Genomic DNA, 25,468 nt, shown 5'->3' with positions numbered 1-25,468 from the left:
ATGGGGGCGAAAGGCTAGAGGCCCGTGTAGAGTGCACATCAAAGAACACCAGGCGGTCGAAATTATCCACAGCCCTCCACTGCGGTGTCCCTAATAGTCGCTTTGGGACGTTAAACACTATGAAACCAAACCAAGCCTTGTAAGCAGCATACTTTTCTCAAAGCTTTTACACGGTACACCCACCAAATCTGAAGCTCACTGTACGCAAAACTCCTTGCTGGCCAAAAAGCGGCAGCCGCTCCATCAATTCCATCTGACAGTATTTTATTTTAGGCTGTCACCACTTTTCTAAAAAAAAAGAAAGAAAAATAAGTGATTTTATTTGATTCGAAATGAAGATATCTTCCCGTCTCACCTGGCTTGAGTATATTGTTGATAAAGAAACGAACTGTGTTGAATCCATCTCTGCGGGAGCCAGTGAGGGCCGTGCCAAGCCACACTGCAAAGAAGATAAAGTCATCAACGATTTTTGTCCTTCTTGTGAAATATAACCTTTCCAATGCCAGACCTTGCATGAGTTGGAAGAGCATTCATCGCATGTGGCTGCCACTTTTTTGGCAGCCTATTTTGTAGGCGTTTACCGTAAGTTCCTATTTTGCAATAATGCTTCGAAGGAGCTATTTATGTACCTATGTTTTTAATCATTGCGCATTACTCGCAATAGTATCTGAAATCGCTGTTGAAGGAAATTTTCATCTAGCAAGCAAGAATTGAAAGCTGTATGATAAGAAAATTAGTAATATATATGAAGTTTCTACACAAACATGTCCGTCAAAATTGTAGTACTTAGCATATATAATTAACCCAGCAAGGTGATTAGTTAGTGTGCTGCATAGTAGGCCATCTAGTTCATTCGCCACTTTGTTACTCAGCCTCTTCCACTATTTGATCGTTCTTTTGTTTCTATTTCTTCTTTGGTTCCTTTGGGGAAAATGATGTACTTTAGCCCCACTTGCCTGTTCTTGCCTCTCTGAAAATAGCTCATAAAACGCGGCCGACGCACAGCAGTTTTCCAGATAAAACCTGCCACTGTAGCACCGAAAATGCACAGCGTCCTGCACCCGCCTGAATGATGGCTTATCAGAAATTTTACGGTATACAAAGTCCTCATTTAAGGTAAATGTTGATGGGACGACCTGCGCCTGAAGTGCCGTCAGGTAACCTAATTAGGCCAGGCATCTTGCCTTAGGACTGCTTCAATGTTCAGCCCAACATGACTTCCAGAATTCGAATTATGGCGCAGGGATTAATCGCGTTCCGCCTTACTGCAAATGTGCGGTAATTGACAAAAAGTTATCCGACTTCCATGCTATCGCATTGCTGCCTAGTCAACTTGGTCACAAAAAAGACACAATTTTGAAAGAAATTCTTTAAAACAGTGCATTCCAAAATACGCGAACCATTTCAATCGTAGGAACGAACCAGTAATGGATGGGTGATATAATGCGTACCAAAATCAACATTTTCGCAGGCATGGTATCTAATGCCTTCTCGGCACTCTTTGGTTTTCATAACAGCACCCTCTTCTTTCGTGAACATCTCCTCGACTTCTGAGGGAGGACAACCACCTGCAGTAGAAAATAAGATGGTTACATTGCAGTTCGTAATGAACATGGGTATGAGGCCCACCTAACATATTTCACACAGATGTGCTCCCTAAGAGCCAAGAACCTTTCTCGCGGTCAATAATGATTTTTCTGGGAGTTATCATAGCGTTTATAAGTGCAAAGAGTTTGTGCATCTCGCAAAAAATTAACTTGCCCAGTTCAAAATGCTAATGAGGGGCCCTGAAATTGTTTCAATTGGCATATTCTAGTGCAAAAGTTCTGTAGAGGTGTCCTTTGTGAGTATTCGAGTCAAACTTTAAATCTCTGCGTGGACCCTATAATTTAGAAGTAATTTTTAAAAATCACTTCATGAGGTAGTTCGCAACCGATTAGGGCGACATCTCACCGCGCTTCCCCTACCCAAATGACGTCAGTGGGCAGTCTGGGCAAGCCTACGCAGAGCCTTCAAATTTTTACCGAATACCCACAAAGCGCACCTATACAGATCTGTAGCACTAGAATGCGTCCATCGAAATCATTTCAAGTTCCCTTCAATGTTCACTTTGTCGATATTGGCCCAATTTACCTTGTCAGCCTGTCGGAACGGAAAGAATTTTTTATCGTCTTGGAGACAATATAACTTTCTGTAGTTATTCTATATATGTTTCTGCTATCGTAGTCTCTTGGAACACAAAGTTCTTCATGTTCTTCATCGCGAAAACAAACAGTTTAAAAAAAAAGTGGGACCCGCAGTCGTAATAAAATCTGTGCATTATAGCAAGCTATCGAATCAAAGCTAAGCCTAAGCTTGCTAAGCTAACTGCTGAGACAATCCAATTGGTTAAATGAATGTTTCAACTTTATTGCGAAAGATATGGCTCCTTGTGTCACAAGGAACTATATTTCGTGGTGGTGTTCTTAGGGAAGATTTATTTCGAACTTTTTTTCACAGACTCCTGGAAGTGTGTGGGACCACGGAAAACTGCGAACGCTTCCACACACTTATAAGGAATGGAACCTAGCTAACCCAAGCACGTAATTCCGAGGGGCACCAAGGAAACACTGCATGGCTCGTGTTTACACGGGACTAGATAAGAAGATACTCGCGTCGCTTACCTTCCAGACATCTGCAGATGTCAGACTGACCCTCAATTTCATCGTAGCAGTCGATCTTGAGCAAGGGACTGGTGCTGTCCGGCGAGTAGAATTTCCTGCACGATATATCTGGCAGACAAATGGCAAATTAGGAGAAACTGAGGCTGCAATCTTGGAAGCTCAGAAAGCGCCAATGAACCGCATAGTTTCCCATTGCGACGAGAAAAATAATTGCCATCCTTTGATTCATTTATATTCTCCTTACAGTACTGCATAGCCCGCACAGTTAACCATCTATGGATGACAAAACACCTTGCGATATTGTAAACAGAAAAGAGTCATCGTTTTCCTATATTTGTCCCACTTTCATAACGAAGAAATACCTCACACCTGTCCCTTCGTTCAATACCTGATATAATGTACATTTTTAATAAGAGATTAATTACTCATCGGCAACCACACAAGCCTAGCCACACGGCTACAAAGGAAAGCTACATAGTTTTCACAGGAACTTCGTAGTCCAAAAACAACTAGTCCTGACCTGGGTTTGAATCCGAGACCATCGCTTGACCGTCGTTAAGCCGAGTTAACCAGGATGGCTAGCATATGGTAGGACGAATCAAATTGATCAACATCTCGAAGCGGAAACGGTTTGTACAGTTGTATCACATGCAGGAGTACCTAACTGGTTTCGAGGCTGTGAACGAGAGGATGGCGACTGCAACAAGCATACTGAAATTCATTTTGAAGAGACATCATTCGCGCTCAGAAAAAGCTTGTAGCGAAAACAATTGAACTAAAAACTAACACCGCTCGTTTTATACCAAGTGGCACAGCTCTGGGGAAAAAACACTCATTTTCTTTGACAAAATTTTCCTTTTGACGAAAGTAAAAGAGCGACTTCAACAACAACAACAAAAAAAAAAAAACAGCAAGAGACAGTTTCACTCTCGTGTATCACGTGAGTGGCAATGAAGAACATTGAATGCAATGTAGACTTTACAGATGTTGAAAAGTATTAACAGCGACTACGAATGGATCATAGTCCTTAATAAGATGAATGAGAAAAATAAATTACAAAACATGGCAAGCTAGTAAACATCACCTGACACTCATGTATTACTTTTCTGAAGAAAGCTTTCAGATCTGTAGGTATGGAAGGAGTGGAGAATAAAGGAGGATACATAAGTAGCATTTAATTTTCAAATACATTGCCATATTTGGCAACCCAAGAGACGAAATACAGCGGGTAATGATGGCTTACAAACGAAAATCTATAACTGTTTGTTTGAAGCATAATATGAAGAGAAAAAAAGGCAGCCTGCAACATTCTACTCAAGAGACAATAGTTTACGCCAGATTGTGAGGCACTGAAAGTAGTGCACGAATTAAGATGCCTGAGCTAACTGGCACTGTTACTCTTTGACCACACTAATGAATGCAAGGGGGGTAGAATGGGGCCTACCTATACATTGAAAACGTGACTAACGAGATGTTTTTGTGGGCCACTTGATGCGGGTTGTTAGAAGTAGCCGTGCTGAAAGGCTTAGCTGTTGCAAGGCTAGAGACGGTAGCTAGACACAGCGAGTTAAATTTGTGTCTCGCTTCCTTTCTCTCATGCCACATCAGCGTAGCGTTAGAGCACAGTGACTTCTATGGCACGCCTCAGCACCTTTTTGCAAGAACTTATTTCAGGTAAACATTACAAATACGGTCGAAAGCAAAACCTCACTTGTGCACTGAGACATGCGACTTACCTGGGTCATAGTAGGCGTACGCCTTCACGGAGCCGGACTGCAGCTTGCCTACGGAGAATTCTTGCTCCAGGCCAAACTTGACGCACACATTGCCGTCCGAAGGAATGGTCGGCAGGTAGAATATCACACTGCGCTGGCTCGATTCGAACGAGTCCACACGTTTGTCGGTCACCAGCTGGGACAGAGAAAATAACAGGTACCGAGGTAAGACTTTAGAAAAGAACAGCGTCAGCCCGCCTCCTCTTGCAGGAATTTCATAATATTTTAACAACGACCTGCAGCCGAGACGTTATAGCTTGACTTAAGCCTTCGTGTGGATGCCGATCCTCTTAAGGAACTAGGGAAGAATACCAGATACCTCGTGTGTGCCACGTAATTTTAGTGCGCTAAGACTATATGGGTCACTGGCGAAAGAGCCGTGACTCATCATGTTGAAGCCTCGGAGTAACACGAGTAAGCTCGGGGCAAGCACTGGTAAGCTCGGAGGAGCGTCGCGCGCGCTGCAGCTCAGTGAAGAGGGGGTACGAAGATGAACAGCGACAAAAGTGGTTCCGCGCACGAGCGGATTCCAGAAAGAAGAAGCCGGTCCTTCGACAGATTCCGAAGCCGAAGCAAGTGCACGGTGAGCTGAGCAGAAATGAAAAAGAAGAAAGCGCCAACATAAGTCAAACGACCCAGCGAATATAGCGGGGCGGTAAGCCGAAGCAGAGCGGCGAAGGCGGTACAAGCTTGGTAAACTGGACGCGGAAACAGATGAAGAGCGAGACACACGAAGAGTGCGAAAGAAGAAATGATTCATAAAGTCGCAGGAGGAACTTGCTGTTGAAGGGCGTGTACAAGTGTCATCAGAGACCGCCGAACAGAGGGGTTGTCGACTCGCATCGCAATGAGCAGCACACGCGGTCTATTGCAATTAGAAAGCTGAGGAACTACTGCGAGACCGTTTGAGTGCAACTCGAATATTCAAGCTTATAAGGAACTAAACAATGACAAGCATGATAGCGCACTTAAGTCCCATATAGCTTAGCCAGGTAACTCGGGGGCAATTCTTATTTGCTGGATGGGCCGGGTTCATTTCGGCGTTATGTAGTGTTGACGCTAGCGCTCGTGCAGACGAACAAGCCAGTCAAGAAAAGAAAGAAGTGTGTTGTGAAGGAAATGGTTCCTTATTCTTCTCCTTCTTCTTCTTATTTACTGTGGAGAAGAAGTGTGGAACCGCACGTCCAGGACTACGCCGCTGTTGACTCTCGGCCGCTGAACACCAACGTGAGAATATATACAAATGCGCATTTCCTTTCCGTAAAATCATCGCAGTGTAAAACGTTTTCAACGCCAACGAACACAATGAACGCCGACGGCCTACGGCTTCAGTATCGCGTTTCTGCCACAACGTTGTCGATGCCAACGCATGCAGCGCACATCGGTCACTACCGCCACATAGCTTAAAGAACGACTGAGGTGCCCACTGTCCCAAGAGGGCAGTTATGAGCCTTTCCTTTGGTTTCCAAACTCCTGCTCCATTGGTTTTGTAGCTTAAAGCGCGACTAAGGTGTCCACAGTCCCAGGGGGCCAGTTATGCGCCTTTGTTTTCGAAGCTCAAGACCATTTGAAGGTGAAAACTGGCCGCACGGCGAAGGCAGCTCCAGGCACCGCAGTGAAGCTTTCGCTTACAGCCTATGGGTTCGGTGCCTCATTACGAATTACACAACAAGCTAAACTTTCCACAGCCCGTCCTGGATGCATGAAAGACCTGTAAGCACCATGAACGTTCAATATTTTCTGTCGTCTCCACATTGAACACACACCCTACACAAAACTTCTTGCTGACAAAACAAGACAAACCTGTTTGTGAAGGATATGGAGATTAACTTATAATAAACCACATCTTACTATCGGGAACAAAACTTGAAGCACTGAGAAAAAAATATTTTGCTCAGTTTTACAATGAACACATTCCTTTACACCCAATGTTACTTTAGGTGAAGATACACTTGCTGACTTCTCACTTGTTTTTAAAGAGAACAGATGTTTAAAAAAGAAGCAAAAATTTGATCAGTCACAGTCAAATTTTTAAAATGAACGCATATTTAGCCACACATCAGCCACCTTCTCATTCCTGAAAACAAGGCTGAGTTCGTTATTTATTTCTTGGGTGCCTCGAGATCCTTGCCTAGCCATGGATGTTTGGTGAGGTTACCCGATGCGGTTTATACTTGCACTATTACTCATTTTTTAAATTTATTTCTTTTACCAGTACTAGGTTGCAGATATTAATTTATTAGGCCCTCTTTACCACCGTTGTTTTTCACATTTTTGTAAAATTCTGCAGAGCAAAATTTTCCTGCACCTTGAGCTTCGCGCATGATAGCCTCAAATGGTTATGAGCAAGTAAACCCAACAAAACACAACAAATTTACCACAAAGCGTGAATGCAACATTACGTGAAGATGATCGTAAGCCTCAAAACTAGAACTAATATCGTTAGACCTATACAACACGCTTAATCTCAATGCACTCTAGTCAAGAAGTTTGGAGCCTCTGCAGCAACCAGCTGATGCCGCCTTACGTTGCACCAAGGCAAGTTATAACCACTGCAATCCACTACAAATGTCTACTCGGTGTTGAGTTCAAAACGTTTAGTGCATTTTATCACTACTGAAGAGTGGCTGCCATTCAGTTACGCGGAGGCTGCCGCGACGCGTCACTAAATGGCAGACAGTAAAAGGATTCGCATGTCCAGATGACTTGTCATGATTTTGGTAAGTGTGAGAGAGCGGTTCAATGCTAACCTTCTTTAAGTCGTCCGTCACAGGCTTGAAGCCGGTCAGTAGACCTACGTCCAGAATGGCCATGCCTTTCAAGTTCTTTTCAAGATACCTGTAGTAAAAATACATGAATGACACTGGAGTTTAAACATGGAACGATGCTTTAGCCAAACTCTACAACTATGTGGTCCTTTCGGCGCATATTCAGATTTCATCTTGGCACCTTGCCTGTGTTGTGAGCAAAGCAGTGAGGGTTACCTCTTCTGAGCTGCATGTTATTCGCCCTTTTCTATAGATGTTTCTGGCCATCCCCATCAAATACCAGAATGCACAAAAAGACATTACATACCCTCCGAGCTTGTTCCGCGCCTCTGCAACGTGATGTTATACTGTTTTGGTACACCAGTATAACAGACCAAGAGACTTTACGGGTGAAAGAAGCATTGCGAGCTGTGAAGCCCGCTGCAGCGGAAGGCTCCGGATTAGTTTCTACTTCCCGGGATTCTTCAGCGTGCACTGACATCTCACATCACCCTGGCTGTTTTGCATCTTGCCTCTATCAAAATGCATCCGCCACAGCCTCATTGGCTTCTCCAAGCACATCATTCTGCTCAAACTTTGTTAGTAAATACTCCGGTGGACGATTAATTTCCTTTATTCCGTGATTTTTTGTCGACTAATATGCTTGAAATCCGCTCTGATTTAGCGGTCGCTCACGTAAAGCTGACCTTTGTCTAAAGCAATACCGCAAATGTCATCCTGTGGTCTTTGCATGCAGACAAGACATCGAATATCTCGCGTGAGGATGTAACATCTGTTCTTACCTCGCACAGACTTCCATCGAGTACTTCCCTTTACTCAGGCTCTTTTTGCCTGCACAAAAAAAAAAAAAAAAGTGAACGCAAAAGCAGAATAGAATTGAAAACACTTTTAAAGGTTCTCGTTTGAGTGACATGCACGGTGTTAGAGCTAATGAGGGCCAAGGATGGTGTAAAGTTTTCGCCGCAAGGCTTCCCCCGTGGATGATGAAAAGCAAGCAAATTTTAATGTGTTAGCTTTAGGAGCCCCATTCTAAGCACCCGCTGGTGTCTCCGCATGTGAAGTTTGGTACATGGAAGAGCCACCTACCAGCTGCCACTGTTGACAGGTGACAGCCCCCTCCCCACTTAGATGGAGAGGAGGGAAAGGCCGCAAAATGGCAGCGACAGGAAGACCGCCCTCCGAAAAACGTTACTGATGAAATTACTCAATGGCCGAAAAAAAATAGTAGCATTCCGGCAAATAGGCAAAGTCCGCCGAGAAACACAGCTACACAAATCGTTACGTAGTGCACAAAGGCTTTTAATGCTAACGCACTGTAAACACGTAATGCAAATAAGCGCCCTTAAATTTTTCGTCGATTTTCATGCGAGAGACATGAGTTGAAAAGATGCAAGTAACATGTTCGCACCTGGAGTGCAATTTAGTTTATGCATTTGAAATGAGAAGCAAATGCAATTCCCAGAATTTTCTTCCTGCCTTGAAACGCGAATATGACGATAGCAGCGTTGCACCAGCACTCCAACCCATTCCCCTCCCTTCTTTTTCGCCACTTTAGGGCACCCACTGCGACGACCCACTGCACCAATCAACCGAAGCAAAACGTAATAAGAGGAAAGCTGCACCGAAAAGCGAGGTATTAATGGGACCATTTGCCATTGCACGTGCGCTCATTGCAAACAGCTTTCAGGATATCCACGAGGGAAAATAGAAAAAAGACCTCACCTTTTAATGCTCTGGGAATGTTGACCTTCTCCGGCGTGAAGGTTATGTTCAGGTCAAACTGCAAATGATGTAGAAAACAGTGTCAAAAAGGAAAAAAAGCAAAAGTAAAAACATTCGCAACCAGGAATAACGGCGCGTAAGCATAGAGGCCGTATAAACTCAAGTGACCACAGGCATCTGTTTATTCCGTTTGCTTCTGTTGCTCGGTGAACCGAATGGAAACGTAAATTGCGGACTGTTGAGAACCGAAAGCCTTTCTTGCGAGGAATACATAGTCTGTGGAAGCCGTAGCCTCCAGCAGCAAGTCAGGTGACCGGTATTGAAGGTCGTCCCCACGTTTGAACGGTGGACGATGAGACCACGTTTTTGTTGCTGTACTACGGGCTATCACAGTTGACGACATGAAGTGCTTCTCAAAAAACAATTTTACGCTCAATAGCTGACAGAGATTCTGAGATAGGCGTTTGCGGCAATTTTCGGAGCTGACTCCAGCGTAAGAACAGGCAGTGACGCATGCAGTAGGACACAAGTCTGCAGTGAAGCTTTGGCCATGTTCAGGACCAACATTCTCCGCAGCAAAAAAACTGAGATCATATTTAGAGTTTCTTGTTTCCTAAACAGAAGCTAACGACCTGGCGAAAAAAGCTCGCGAATATGATTCTTGAGACGCGCTCGATGTAGTCAAGGCTAAAAACCTGATTTCTTTTCCAGATGTGATTGGTCAAAGGAATAGTAGAGGATGCCGTGGACCACGTATGGCCCACTCTAACTGGTGTTTCTTTCTTGGAAGTTGTATCCTGCTATAACACAGCTTCTAGGCCGAAAGAACATGGTCATATGCTCGGTCCTCTAGCCCATGCCCCACAGTACTGCACGATATTTCATCATCACGTAGCCATCATTCACCGGGGTACAGAAATTTGCTTAAAAGACAAGCACTACGTCGGCATGCGCTGCATCTGAGCTAAAACACACGTATAACACTCCAGGGCATGCCACACCCCACACTGACGCATGTGTAGGGCGAGAAACATCACAACTTTAAACAGTGCCCCACCTTGCACAAAGCGTCCGGACCGACAGGGGACTCGTATCTTGTGACAACGTACATAGTAGCTGTTCCAGTCCCTTTAACGTTGACAAATATCTTGTCATTGCTGTCTGGAATCTGCGCAAAAGACAGGAGAAAAACAGTTTATGAATCAAAAGAAGAAACAGGGACAGGCTTGCCAAGATCGTAAACGCTTGGCATGCACCATGTTTCTTTTTTCTCTTTCTATGCAACCACTACTGCAATGTCTCACACCTGAGACACCAGTATCTGTAAATAAATAATTAATCAAATAAATATTCATGCGCCTAGGAATAGCAGCTTGTTTCTGCACGGCACAATGGGGAAAATATTAAGTATTTGGTCTTTCTGACATGAACTCATTTTGCACTCAGGTGTACATCGTACAAACGACGCAACTTAGGGGAACAGGAATCATGTACGATGCCTGCTGAAAACATTTGAAGCACCATCCTACAGCCATCCATTGCACGTAGTTTTAATGCGAACTGAAAGACGGTGGCGATTTGGGCTAGTTGATTTATTATAAATATACAAAAAAGCTCTAAGAACGCGGATGACACAAAGAAAGAATGACACTAACACGTCTCAGAAGCTAACAGCAGAAAATATATTTAACTTGAGAATGCATTGTGCGTCTGTGCTACCAGGAATTCTGTAGTGTAACTGTACAGACTTAAACAGCCTTCGGACGGATCAAGCGCCGGCGTTAGGTAGCAAGGGTAAAATCTCACATCTCACCACATCTTCCTCTTGCGCCTCTTAATCACAAACCTTACCACTCTAAAACTGAATAGCAGGGCAAGGATGTTTGCAATCCCCGACATGATTCGGAGGCATTGCACCTCTAGGTGACGTCACACATGAGAATAGGCAGCTACTGACGCACCCAGTGTACGATCTTAATGAGGCACTTACCTCAATCCTGTTGCGTTCTTGGGCGTTGTCTCGCTTGATGCGAAGGGTGCGGTTAAACTTACTGTCTCCGCTCAACGTCACTTCACAGGTGAGGTCAATGCCTGCGTCACGGGCATAGATGGCATACTTGGACAGTGCTTGCAGTGCCACCACGGTGTCCTGCGAACAGGATATCCCTCAAGCATGATGTAGCTGTTAAAAAGATGCAGTAAAGCGTACCATAGCTATATTTCTGTTTTTGGCAGTGCCGCGGTTTTTATGTGCGCACGTTTCGTCAAATCCATACAAAAAAAGTAACTCAGGGTAGTATCCCCTTCAGGCACGTATTATGTGGTCAGAGAAAGAAATTTACTTCGATAATTCATCATCAGAAGACCCACTAGTAGCTAAATGTCTAAAATTACGCAAAAATTCTCACATTTCAGCGAATTTTAGTGACGTCCACATATGTGGACTTATCACATCCCAAATCTGCTGCATGCACAAAATCATTGCAACATGTCTTCTTTTTTCATTACTTATTCATAGTTCGGCAGTCATATATATCTATTTATTACAGAATGCGCTTGACATGCATATTATGTAGTCCGCTACTTGTTAAAGAGATAAATTTGTTAAAGAGATAAAGATTGTTTAAATATATGCAGTAAAAGATTGCACACTTTCTCTACCGAGTACGGCTTTTACGTGCAGTTTTCACATCGGCACAGTGGTGAGTTTGTCAGGCACACATGCTGAGGCCACTGATTCCACCAGAATAGCGCACTGATTTGTCGGCAGTGGCTCAGTATTGAGAGGCTTCTTTGGGCCATCTGCAGCAGAGGAGGAAGCAGCTCGTGAGGCGCAAAAGCGTCGGCGTCGGCGTCGTCATCGGCGTCGGCGTCGGCGTCGTTATCGGCGTCGACACATCCGCGTCGTTCGTCCCTGAACAATCCTAGCACCACCAGGGCGGCGGACTTGCACAGCTTTTGCTCCCGGCAGCACATGCGGCTCCGTCAATGCACGGAACCGACACTCCCCTCCCCGCGCGCGGCTGCTGATAGCGACTGCCGAAAGGCGGCAAATGCAACTTCGTGCTGTACTGGGGTTACATTTTTGATTGCGCAACAGCGCTGTCGCAAGTGGCGGAGATCGTGCTTCAAAACGGACTCCTCGATCACGTTTCCGTGGACTTCCTGCTCGTTTCCCTTGCAAAAGACCAGTACTGGTGAGCGGAATAGATGGATCCAACCTTGTCACGATCTACGCAACTTAAGAAACTCGGCGCCCGTTCAGTTGACGTCAGCTGTAGGTTTAAGTTGACCACCAATACACTGTGAGGTGTACTACGGCAAAACTACATGCGGCTTCTCTGGCAGGGTATGAATACATTACGGGTATGTCGGGAAGCTGCCTAGAGTTATATTACCATGCTAGGCGGAGCGGCGTTGCAACACGTTGATTGCCAGCAGGCGCATGGGCCGCAAAATTGCTGTTGTCTTGAATCACCCAAATTCGTTCTGATTTGCTATACCAATCAACAGCCATAATTACTCTTGCTAATACATGCAGTCTTAGTGTGAAGTTGGCAGCAACATCGACTTTTCAGACATTGCTGAAATGCATCGTGCAACCAGCACAGCAACAAGATGGCAACTATAAAGCCTGCGGACACAAGCATGCCACATCTCGGTTCCCAGAAACAGGCATGTAAACGCTTTCCCTTGCGAAATCAACAAATGTAGTTGGTAGCATACTCCTACTAATCACTTGCTGAACTTTTTTCATCGAGGTATTCTGACTGATTGATGCAGTGCAACGCTTCACCGCTGCACATGTTGCTTATTCGAGATCTCCCTTCTTCTTCATTAACATTACTCCGTCCAATGGTTGCGCGCAGGTAGACGCCAGGTGTGCGATGCTGTGAAACGTGGCGCAATCATGGTGAGAAAGCGGGGAAATATGGGAAGGGGTGGTTTTCCGTTTCACAGCGGAAAGCCACGAGTGCGCACCTGGCTGGACCTCAGCGACCCGCTGGGGTTCATTCGCAGGTTGAGCCATTGCACCATGGCCGTGATGTTGTCCCGACTCCCGCCGGCGTTGAGCAGTGCCATGAGCGCGTACGACGTGGCCTGCACCGACAGCGGCTTGGAACCGGCGGACACATGCAGCCCTCCTTCTGCGCATTCAGTGACGCAGGACACAGATGGCAGCAATATTTCAAGCACCGAGTGATGGCAATATATCACGCCATTCGATTCTCTTCCAACGTAGAGACTGGATCACAAAGACTTATCAGTAGCACTACTATGCTGCAGAAAAATGAAGAAAAGCTGAATTTCACTTATTTAATACATAAAGGGACCGACAACTCACCAGAAAGTGTGATGACCTTATGGTGGCAGTGCAAAAAAAAAAAAAAAACCTTGTCTCATAATATAAGACACCAACACTCTAATTTCACAGAAACGCGGATTTATAATTTTAATAGGGCATTGAAAACTGCACAAAAAAAACATTTGCAACCTCCTGTCATGAAACTGCTATTTTGGTGTGTCCTACCGCGTCCCTCCATCTCGGAAAAATAATATAAATTAAGACGGTATAGTGTTGATTGTTCGAGATTTGTGCGTCATATTTTAATATAGTGTTTCGCCACCTTCAGTGCATCCCTAAACCAAAAGCACTGCTCCCCTCATATCACCAATGAAGTGATCTCAGTTTCGTCACAAATGACGCCACAGTCCTATCCATCTTCCGGTTAAGTGCTAACCAGGCTAAACTGTCGTCCACGAGACATAGCCGTGCCGTAACAGGTTGGGCATAGAAAATTAAATAAACGTTACGTTGAACAACGAATTTCTGTCTGGCGGCTATGACTATGCTTGCTTTGAATTTATAACTTTTCCCGGAGTAAGGTCACGATTACTGCCACTCATCATGGTTTCTTGGATGGGGATATATAAAAGCGAGGTGGTCCACAGACAGATAATTTCGTTAAATGCATTCTAACACGTTTCTAACACAGTTGTACCGAAGTCGGGCAACATGGACATTAAGGTTTCCGCTGCGACGAAAAAAAATTCCCTAAAATTCAGGTGTCGGTCATTCTGAATGTAACCAGGTATTTATAATATCAGCGGTTGTGATTTGAAACATCATTGACTACTTATGCTTTATAAGTGTGATGATACAGGGAATAGATCAATGACTGAGATAAAAATTTGTCTCCTAATTTTATACGCATATGAAACGCGCCTAAAGGCCCTTTACCTTTTCCCCTCCGGAGAATGTCGCGGAGCCAGAGCAGGGCGTTGTTCTTTGCGGGGCTTTTGCCCAAGGAGAGCGCGTACGCAGCCAGTGAGAGCTCGTAGGGTGGAGTGTTTGGCTTCAGCTGTCCCTCGATGAACAGCGTTGCTTTTGCGAAGGACTCTGCCAGGCCGGCCACCTGCAATGACACGATCGGCTCCAGTTTAAACGAAGGAACCGCCGTAATGCAGTATTCGGATTGAACTTAAGAACGCAGCGGACGCTCCCCGTCAAATGGCCCTCTTCCAGCCAATGGCGACGGTAGATTTGCATGAACCTGCAAGCGTAACAATGCAGGGAGAGAGCGGCATCAAAATGGAGAGATGAGTGTCCCTGACCATTGTTGGAAAGGACTACCCCTTCATATACCACTCCCTGCTTTTTCGCGCTAGCAGGGTCATGAGAATCGACCAATGCCATTGGCTGGAAGGTGGTCCTTTGACGGGGAAAAGCCGCTGCGTTCTTAAGTTGTACCCGACTATAGTGTTCTGACTTGATAGCTCTCCGTATTCCAATATCGGTTCGTATGCCTCGTGACGCGACTTTCCGGTTGGAATTTCGCATTTAGGCTTCTTCTCTCTCCACTTTCATTTATCCTAAGATAGATTGTGTGAAAAACATCCAATTGAAGTTTATCTTTCTTACCTTTGCAAGCAAGAAGCTCTGTCATTTCCGTCTTGAGCGTCAGCCTTAAGGCTTCTTCAGAATAGACACTGCCTTCTCGGTCTTATCCTTTTGCGCAGAGAGCGAAATCACAGTAATATAATATGTCTTGGCAGAATTACCTTCTCTACATGGTTTGAATGAAAACTTTTCATTTTCCCCGAGGCAAGTGTCAAGAAACAAACAGATAGGCTAAAATCTTATTTCTCAAGATATTCCCTTCGGCTGAGCTGAAAACGCTCCCTAGGATTATTGTCCGCTCTAAAGCAAAAATATAAGCAAGCGCCGAAAGAGCAGTATTTGTACTGGCTGCCTGTTTCATATGTTATCTTGAAATTCAAGTACTTTATTCTTTCTTTCCTCATAGAGGAGATTCCATATAACCCTATCTCGTTTGTTTCTTCAGTTCACTTTCCAGCATACGTATTCATCGTTGCGTCGAATATTTTGCTTCCAAAGTTGAAATAGAATACAGATCACTCTGGATAATATACTGCAGGGTTCAGGAAAGAGCCATCACCTCGACGCCTTCTCGGGCACACTCTTGTAGGGTGAGAAGGGCGTACGCGGTCAGTGGAACCGGTCCATTCACGCCACCCTGGAGGGAAATAGAAAAAATAAGTGTCGCACAATGCTTAACCTTTTTCCGCAGGATGTAAACACTAGCAGTCAAGAGATATCATGCAGGTATTTAGCATCACAAAGCAGGAAGGTGGGGTAGCTGTAATCGGCCATCTGTTTCAGTCGCACCAAAAGAACTAATTTTAGTTGAATGTTATCTATACTACACAATTTGGCGCGACGATTTTTTTCCTTTGCAGGCCATTGTTACGGTGTATTATTATTATTATTATTATTATTATTATTATTATTATTATTATTATTATTATTATTATTATTATTATTATTATTATTATTATTATTATTATTATTATTATTATTATTATTATTATTATTATTATTCGATCAAATATCTTGGTGTTGTTTTTGACAGCAGCTTATCTTGGCATGACCACTTGGCATATCTGTGTGCTAAGCTACGGAAGGTTACATGGTTACTCTTCAATATGAAGTCTTTGGCGCCGATGTCGGTGAAAAAAACTATAATTCATGCACTTGCGTACAGTGTTCTCAGATACGGCTTAACTGCATTTGCGCCATGTCCTTCACGCTGGCATTGTCGTATTGATAGTATACTAAAAAACATGTTGAAGAGCATTGTGTACAATTGTCACATGCCATCCGGCACGGACGTCTTTCAGTTCCTAGGTCTTCCGTCATTTCATTCTCTTTTTGTGCAGACAGTTGTTCAGCGGCATTTTTGGAATTCAGACTTTTTAATTATTAATACTCCTAAACGGAAATTAAGGAAAACAATTCGTTATTATGTACCGCGCAGTGTAACTAGATACGGAAAAGCAAGGCGCTGTGCTTATGTACCTGAAATCTTTAATGAATTACCGGATGAAATTTTTGCTGTAACTTCTATGCGTGACCTGAAGATGCATCTGAAAGCCCTGTGTTGATCTTGGTATTCTTCTGTCAGAGTGAAGTTATGCTTAAAATGTTCGTTATTTCATTTATTTTTATTTTTATTTTGTCGTATACTCTGGGTTTAGAGTTGAATTTCTGAATACTTGTGCTGTTAACCTGTGTTTTCCAATTTTTGTTTGTTTTTTTTTTTGCTCTCGTTTGGGTGTAACGAGAAGCGTTACTGTATCTATTGCCTTTTTTGTAGTCCTGGCCGTAACTGCCGGGCCCAGTCACTCAAGCCTCTTGTTGGCTTTGACGGGCCTGAACCTTATTGTATTAGCTACAAAGTGGCAATAAACATTATTATTATTATTATTATTATTATTATTATTATATTATTATTATTATTATTATTATTATTATTATTATTATTATTATTATTATTATTATTATTATTATTATTATTATTATTATTATTATTATTACTACTACTGATGTTCTATGTCTGTTTCTAGTGCGTAGGTGGCCGCCTATGTTCCCTTGATTTATTTTCTTTGTTCCCCAATAAATCTTGTTGCGAATCCTGTGCCTGCCTTCTTCCGTCTTCGGTTAGTCTCTCGTCCCTCCAACGAAGTTTTATGACGGGAACTGAGGGCTCTTGATCGCTTTTAAGTCTGTACTTTGATGATCCCAAACTTTCGCTTTATTGTCAACTTGCGGTTTCTTATCAATGTCTTACGCTCCTAAGACAAAACAAAATAGCTCATTATCATGACACGACGTACCGCACTGGCTGTGTGACTGTTGAAAGACTAAAGTCGAGTTCGACCAAATCCTGATGAGATACGATTCAATTGTTGAGGAATAGCAATCTTCGCATCATTAATACGAACAATTTAAACGTGTACAATGAAGCCATCTCGACCCTTCCTCACTCTGACACAAAGTGAAAGCACAATACAGCCGAATTTGCTTTCTGGCTTTCATTGTAACCATCATCATCATCATCATCATCGTCATCATCATTCTGACTATGCCCACGGCAAGACAAAAACAACTCCCATATTACTTCAATTAACTTTGTCTTCTGTAAACTGCAGACCTCTACTTGACGACCAATGCTGCCAAAATAATTTCACCGCTGAAACATTGCGAGCCTAAATAAAGCAAATAAATAAATAAGTATTACCGCGACCGGGTTTCGAACCCGCGGTGGAGCGAACAGGTAAACTTCGCTGGCCTCTGTACGATAGCCCAATGCTATCGCTGCAGCCGACCAGGGCTCGTGATAAACCGCAACACACTTTCTCGCTGTGCCTTACAACGTCGTTTTCATCAAATAATACTACTATCGAAATAATATCGTCACCAGACGTGCCGACGACCCAGCAAAGCGAAACAATGAGACAACCGGGCTGTACACGTACTTTTGCACGTCTACTCACTTTAGCTACATCAAAATTCTGCCACTTTTTGTTTGTAGGGGACATGGACACTAATAACTGCTTCGAAGCTGGTGTGGATTTGCGCGCTGTGTTAGTAGCAAGGGTCCCTGATATTTGTGCCTGCTAACCTCCGAAGCGAGTACACGCCAGGAAAGCGTCCTTGCGAATCCTCCAATTTTTGTGCTCTGAAGGCCCGCAGCAAACGCTGCGTAGTTTTTTAAAGCGAGCTTAGTGATCTTACTGCAAGCGCCTGAGGCATATGGCCTTAACTTTTGCCTGCCTGTCCAAATGATCGTTTCATCTGCCTAGACGAAACAACCTTGCTGCCTATGACATCCAGTTCTGCACTGAAAAGCAAAAGGGGCACAAACCAGGAGGTTCCTGTGGATTAGGTTGTAGATGTCGTGGAAACTTCCATCTGGCTTCTGCTGGGTTAAAATGTAACGGAGGCCACTTTTGATGACGTTCTCGTCGATGAGGATAGACTTCTGTGCCTCGCACAAACTTCTCACCACGAATGCTGTCAACCTGCAACGAGATGGCAGTGAGACACGCGTGCGATGTTGTGCATCGCGCAAGGTATGGAGTGCAGTGTTGCTAGCAAACAGCTGTAATAGCTACTTCACTAGAGGTCCCGCTACAGTGTCAAACTTTGGGACCTCTTTTTCTAACCTCCTGTATAAACACAGTATTTGTAATTACTTCTGAATAAATTTTCACTCGCGACCTTCCATTTTAGTTCTGAAGGCCACCCTGCTGCTTCTTCGGTACACCGTAAGGTTTTGAAGACACTAAAAAAATGTCAGGGGTTTTTCATAGTTCAACCGAGTAGACGAGCGAAAGCATGTGCTTAGCTGGTCGGATAAACACAGCTGGCGCGACGCTCCGACGTACTTACTCTAGCTTTCTCCCATTAGCTCCAGCTTGCGCGAATGTCCTCCGAACGAACCCGACCTAACCCGAATTACTTCGAGGCTTCATACAAGATTTTTAGTTGGGACAACCGAAAATCAGGCTTTGGTGTCAAGAAATTCTCTGACTTGTCGAGAGAGGTCAGGTAACCCTGTGACGTCATCGCGAAATTTTCTGACAGGTCGAGAGAGATCACGTGACCATATGTGACGTCATCACATCCTGCAAACCGTAATGTGAACAAACCTCCCGCCATTGGCAAATCCAATGCAATCGCCACGTGGCCACCGTGCCACTGCGCATGTGCCTTACGGGAGCTCGAGAAGAGCAGCCTGTCTCTCACAAGCCCCGCCTGTGGCTTTGCTAGAGAGACACTTGCCGGAGCAGTGACGCATAGCTTAACTGCCGCACCACTGCGCCAGTATCGCTATGAGGACTCCCCCGATCTGTCAATACGACTGAGGGGGCGGGGAGGTCATCAACACCACGTGACCACCAGTTGATCAACCATAGTGCCGCGCGCAACTTTAAAATCTGAGGAAACCCAAAATTTGGAAGTTGGCCCACACCCAAAATTTTGGAAGTAGCCCCCACCCCGCCCTGCGAAATAGATTAAGGTGGATTAGTGGGTGATTTAAAGGGATTTAGTGGGTCGTTTAGTAAAATCCCATATGATAAATCAATGAAGGTACTCGAACATTCTCGAAGGTGTTGACTCAAGCATACCAGATAAGGGCAATGGAACCGCTTCCAACCTGAGTTTTGGCGGGAAAATCTCAAGAAGAATATTATACACTCATTGTAGAAACCATAGTAGGCAACCTTTGTACTATCGCATCGCCGAGTTTCGATCGAGGCTAAATTCTAGAGGCCCGTGTGCCGTGCGATGCCAGTGCGAGTTAAAGAACCCCAGGTGGTCGAAATTTCCGGAGCCCTTCACTACGGCGTCCCTCATAGCCTGAGTCGCTTTGGGACGTTAAGCCCCAATAAACCAAACCAATCTTCTTTAATAGTGTGGCTAAGAAGGCACACAAGTTTATTTTTCCTGCGGTCCTCGGTAGTATAAAAACGCTTCAACGAGATTTAAAAATCTCAAGACCGGTGACTCATAAGAGCGAGGATTTAGTAACACCTTTGCAATGTAGCGGCAGAAGAACGTGCTCTAAACACACTCACCAAAGACTGGACTTGTAATGCGTCCAAACCGCGAAGGACCCGTCGGGTTTCCGGAACGTGAGGATGCGCTGATAGCCTGGAGTGGGGCAAAACATTTATTCTCACAGAAAAAGCAACAAAAATGGTGCGAGCTTTAATTGTTTTTTATGACTACCAACAACAAAGAAATGCGGGCAGCGAGTCATGCTTACACGCAGATTGCTGCCCAGAGAAGCTTGAAAATAAAAGTATTGCTGAAGTGCGCCTTAAATACTCGTCAGAGTTTGGTACACCTTTTTAAATATCACTACAAAAAGCTCGTTAAAATTCTAAGTGTCTAATGCATCAACAGATGAGCAAGGTCCTTAGTAGGATATGGTAACTATGTGCTGCAAATAAGAACCAAATGTGTGCAGAAGATGCAGCTCTCTTTCCAAACCTCCTTCATCAGCATAGATGTCATTACTACTACATAATGACGACTTTCTCTGCTGGCAGGAGACAGCGAAGTGATATTAAGCAAACCGGCGAAACGAAAATAAAAAGCAACGCTCTTCGCAGATAATGAGGGCATTATTTTCGCTTGAAGAAAAGACGTAGGTGCGAATTTACCAGCACAGCTTCCTGAGCGAAACTCAAGTAGTTCTGGCATTCATGGCTTCACTCAAGGAGGGCCAGCACAAATATCGGGCACAACACAACAATAATCATTGAGCGAGAGCACATGGTCGTTGCCTTTCTTTGTAGAAAAAGCATTCCTGACAGACACGCCCGTTGAGATTTTCGCAAAAGGCCCTGCACTACCATGCATGGCATCTGGGACAGCGAAGGTGCGATGTGTTTTTAGAATTCTGGGCATTATTCTAAAGCCCGAAGGGAAAAGGAGAGCATGAGCAGTACAACATGTCTGATCGGACGAGAACCGGTGTATTCAACATGGTATGGCCGATGGCACAACATGTCTGACTTGCTCAAAAGACTACGGATGTCATGGCTCATGCCTATGCCGTCGTAGCCTTCGCGGGGATGTTGAAACTGCTTGCATCACCGACGACGGCCATGTTGCTTTACGCTGCACCAAGGACCTTTGTTCCTCCGTCCCCTCTTGTTTTAGTTAGGGATGTTCGAGCAAGTGCCGACTGCGAGTGCTGGCAGTGAAGACCGAAGCAGGTTTTCAGTGCCGAGTACAAAGCACGTACCACTGCGGATGAAGCCCAGCGCTCTGTCCTCGTCCTGGGGCGATATGCGATTAGCGGTCTTGAGATACTCGTAGGCGTACAGCGTTGGTGCCAGGCCGATCATGGTCTGCTCACCGCAGCCTGAGGGCATCGTTAGCAGCGTTCCCGGGTTCTTGACCGACGCCTCTAAAGCAGCGCCCATGTCGTCACCTGCAGGGTAAAAACAAAATTGCAAAACAATTATGGAGTCCGGCGACAGCTTCAGTAAAACTAATTGAAGAGGGAGTAAGATTTTCTAAAGCGAGCAGAATACTGATTGCTATGGCACCACAGAACTTAAGCAGTACTAGTAACATTACTTGCTCTGAACACTTACTTGTACAGTACGTATACTTGAATCCTGATAATGCCACGAAGCACTCAACACTTTGCACATTGTGTGCATTTTTTTGTGGACATTCCAACAATGCTCACGGTTTGCACTCTTACGGCTTAAACGTTTTCCCATTCGTACTATCATCCATTTTGAGCCGTACACACGGCTTTAAGAAATACGCGTATGTGTTCGTGGATTAAAGAGAGCACGTCGTAGAAGCTGTTCAAATAATGCCAATTTTGGCTCCGTTCAAAAGGTCATGAGGCACGCAGTGAACTGCGTTGTCATATGATCGAAATATACAACTCGAAATATACTCTTACATCGAAATATACTCTTACAACTCTACAAACATTTTTTTTTTTCCTATCGAATCAATGCTTTTCGAACTCGTTGCTCCTCCTCCCACTCCTAACTACGTCTCTCTCTAGGCTGAACAGAAAGTGGTTACAACAGCAATTCGTGCTATATAAGTGTACTCCCGTTCAGTATCCGTGGCTAGGGACTCACAGGCGCAAGTAATTTGAAAGCAAACTTCCGAGCGCGTGTCTCTCCCCATCTGGCCAGAATTTTCTTATGAAAGTGTGCCGGCGGAATAAGTCTCTGTTCTCGTTCGGCGTATCCTGACATGTATACTGTTCTTAATCTGGCGACTGTTTTTTTAAATTGCCGACACAGAGTTTTAGTGACGTGCTCTGCACCTAACGTTACGTGAACAGCATTGCGAGCGCCTAAAGTCAGCAAGATTATAGCGATATCTTGTGGACAAACCTAAAGCACATCTAGAACTGCCGCCTATCGCAACGTCGTGAGACTTTGCTCTATGCTGAGTGCGAAATTCAAGCGGCGGCCGACCACTCAGGTCTCTTAATTAAAGAAACACGCTACGCGACAGCGAACAGACTACAGTTGCGTGAAGCTTGCCACAATCACTCTTTCTTGCGGCCACAAAATCTCAAACTCGGTGTTTTCTAAGCATGAACCTCAGAGCAGCTTCTACATATGGAATATTTTTCTCACGTTTATAAAAACAATCAATCATTTTCGGCCATAAGCGCATAGCTGTTGAACGTAAGAGACGACGCGTCCTCACCGACGATGTCGATCTCGCAGCGTTGGGAGCCAGGAACCACTTCCCTCGGGGATCGCGCCGGCAGCTTTATCTGGATGAGTTGTTTGCCTCCAAGCGCGAACGTTTCTGCGAACAGTATGTTTCAGGCACACCGTATTCAAGACAAGGTACCAGTGCTTCGGCAGAAGCCGGTAATTATTATAACCACAACGTAAATCTCAAGTGTTTCATTCCGGCATCCAGTTTAATTTCTATGGATTTGTCAAGCTGTCCTTAGGATAGCTTTTTCCTCACGGCTCTTCTGTCATATACCTGTAGCAGAAGGAAATAAATTCCAATTGAATTCAGTTACGCTCAATTCAATTTCTTTAAGCATGGTAATCAAGAAACGAAACTTTGCTCGTATGCGGAAAGCACATTCGCGAAGTGTTTTGCACCCTAATGCAAAACATTGCCCAAAGCTAATTTTGGGTCCAAGTGTACATGCTATAGGTCGTGCCCGAGTACTTTTATGCTTATTACAGTGCTAAAATTCTTTAAATTCTTTCACCTCGAAAATTCCCTGGGAAGTTTTGCACATATCCCGCCCATTCCAGCTGGCATCAGTGGAAGCGGAGTCTTGGGCAAAAGGGAGGCAGCCCTCCGACTGTCGACACCAGCCCAATGCGCCGGTGTCAGCAGCAGGACGGCTTCGTCAAGTGGCGACCGCATGCCGAGTGGCAAGATTCAGAACACTAGAGGTGGGGGGAGTCTTTTAATTTTGCCCACGACGGTAGGTGCCAGATTTTTGCAGCTTTTGCTTTCTGCCATGCTTTTCTTGGCTTCGGTGGCTGTTGTCTTTGTGAAAGCCGCAAGTCAGCATAGTTATGCAAGAAATTTCCCCACCGACTTACACAGGACCCTGCCCTCAATATGTGCCATCTGTGCCATCTATTAGAACCCTGAGCTATAGCAGACGGTATTGACAGGTGGCTTATATCGAGGATAGGGGTAGGGTAGGTTGGTCAGTGTGTGTGTGTGTGTGTGTGTGTTTGTGTGTGTTTGTGTGTGTTTGTGTGTGTGTGTGTGTGTGTGTGTGTGTGTGTGAGTGTGTGTGTGTGCGCGTGTGTGTGCGTGTGTGCGTGCGTGCGCGTGTGCGCGTGTGCGCGTGTGCGCGTGTGCGCGTGTGCGCGCGCGCGCGCGTGTGTGTGTCAAGTAATAGTAAGCTTCACCCATAGTAGCTCAAGGTCCCCGCCAGAGTACCTGAGACGACCTTCCCATGAAGAGAACGAAATCCGGTGGCATCACTGCCCAAGTTGTTTGGGGTAATCTACTTCGAGCTATGCCAAGCGAATATTTCCAGAAATAAGAAGAAAACGGCAATTTGGCACTGGTTGTGGAGAAAACACTCCCAAAATGAGTATCGCTTCTTGCCATCCAAAGATTTTTCTCCAGGTACCAACAAAACCTAGATGAAACGAGCGGTATAAATTGACTGGTTTTTAAAGGAGGCTGCTCTTAAATAATATGCACAGGTATGTTAAAAGATGAAAGCTTGCATACAGAAATACGAACGAAAATTTTTTCTCCTCCTGTTTCTTGCCATTTGTCAGCTAATAGTCTCTCGTCAGTGACAGGCGCAATCTGCCGCTGCCGCACTTTTCTTCCTTGTAAAATAAAACTTCAGATATATAATGCGCTATTTGCCTCACGCATCAATTACTGTTCCTTAGTTTGGCTCACAACTACTAAAACAAACATAGAGAAAATTTCACTGCTTCAAAAGAAAGCCATTCGTCATATTGCGAATCTTGATTACTTAGGTCATACTCGACAAGCTCTCCAGGCGCATAATGTTGTAAGGATTCAAAATATGTATGAATTGCGAATTATGTTGTCATACTATTTCCCTTCCAGCTTCAGATCAATGGTAGAAGGTACCACACTGCTAAAAGAAAATAGCCATCCAGTAAACACACGCAACACAGACAAATGGCTGGTACCCTTTTTTCGAACAGACTACAGGCTACAGACACTAGAATACAATCTTCCCACAATTCTCAACAAATACAAAGACACGAATAAATCTACCAAAGCTGCACTACGTCATTATTTTGTGATGATGTAACCTGATGTTCTTTCTCTTAGCTGAAATTTTCTCTCCAATTTTCCTCAGTTTGTTTAACAAATTTCTCGTTTAAAGCGTTAATAAAGTGTGTAAGATTTGCTGTCATTTATTGAGTTGATTGTATGCATATTTCCTTGCAGTTAGTGTTATTTGCCGAATTGATATTTTTCGTGTCCTCTTAATATAACTATATGTTCACTGCCTTTACTTGAATCCATGATACTCTTTTGTTTCCTTGTTGTATCAACTATTTGCTTCTCTATGTATATGAATATTCTTTTAATGTGTGCTGTTATGACTTGTAACGGCTGGCTGGGGCCTCGTCAAGCTGTTTACGCACAGCTTCTAGCCCAGTCAGCCGACCAGAACCTTCTGGAAAATAAATTGAAATTGAAATTGAATAGCTCAAAGACTTCACGTACAGACTGTTATACCGATCCGGTCTATCAGAAATTATCTTCCTCACCTGTGTAGCTGTGCGTGGGGCTCGGGGCGTTTCGTGATTGTCGTTTCTGCGTGTTTTGAGGGTCGAGAATGAGGTTGAAGCTCTCATTCTTGCTGACACCAGGCGGCTGGAAAACAAAAATATGGCCACGCATGTTAATTTTCGCCATTAGGAGAGAACAGTACAACGGGGAGAACTCTCCTTTTCGCTCTCAAAGGCATCGCCAGGAAAAAGCACCGGTAGTGCTGGGAGCAGGAAAATTTTGAGAAGCAATGCACGGCTTTTACAACACATTTAGAGCCAAAGGGGCTTGCTTCTCGGCTATGCTGTGCGGCTCGCAATGCATCGTCAGCTTTACAAAAATCATGGCCCTGAGAGGAACTATCGTTGTCACCCTTCAGAAGGTTAACACATCGACGGGTGCTAAGGAAGCCTC

General features: G+C 44.5%; 1 protein-coding gene across 2 annotated transcripts in view; it reads right to left on the bottom strand.

Annotated features, from left to right (window-relative positions):
* Window positions 1-25,468, bottom strand: part of LOC149341833 (complement C3-like) — an 82,257-nt gene that overhangs the window by 8,978 nt on the left and 47,811 nt on the right. For both annotated transcript variants that reach the window (XM_089544062.1, XM_089544063.1), the window contains exons 22-38: window positions 25,054-25,159; window positions 22,502-22,606; window positions 21,054-21,242; window positions 19,876-19,951; window positions 18,159-18,315; window positions 15,390-15,467; window positions 14,171-14,345; window positions 12,910-13,076; window positions 10,919-11,077; window positions 9,986-10,096; window positions 8,929-8,986; window positions 7,989-8,037; window positions 7,189-7,276; window positions 4,400-4,574; window positions 2,664-2,771; window positions 1,452-1,568; window positions 356-439 (exon numbers count right to left, since the gene is read on the bottom strand). In XM_089544062.1, the coding sequence (XP_089400188.1) occupies window positions 356-439; window positions 1,452-1,568; window positions 2,664-2,771; window positions 4,400-4,574; window positions 7,189-7,276; window positions 7,989-8,037; window positions 8,929-8,986; window positions 9,986-10,096; window positions 10,919-11,077; window positions 12,910-13,076; window positions 14,171-14,345; window positions 15,390-15,467; window positions 18,159-18,315; window positions 19,876-19,951; window positions 21,054-21,242; window positions 22,502-22,606; window positions 25,054-25,159 (2,002 nt within the window). The remainder of the gene's footprint in view (window positions 1-355; window positions 440-1,451; window positions 1,569-2,663; window positions 2,772-4,399; window positions 4,575-7,188; window positions 7,277-7,988; window positions 8,038-8,928; window positions 8,987-9,985; window positions 10,097-10,918; window positions 11,078-12,909; window positions 13,077-14,170; window positions 14,346-15,389; window positions 15,468-18,158; window positions 18,316-19,875; window positions 19,952-21,053; window positions 21,243-22,501; window positions 22,607-25,053; window positions 25,160-25,468) is intronic.

Source organism: Amblyomma mixtum, chromosome 5, assembly GCF_055824585.1.
Source record: "Amblyomma mixtum isolate Tamu chromosome 5, ASM5582458v1, whole genome shotgun sequence".
Lineage (NCBI taxonomy): Eukaryota > Metazoa > Arthropoda > Arachnida > Ixodida > Ixodidae > Amblyomma > Amblyomma mixtum.
This window is presented reverse-complemented; position numbering and strand designations above follow the sequence as displayed.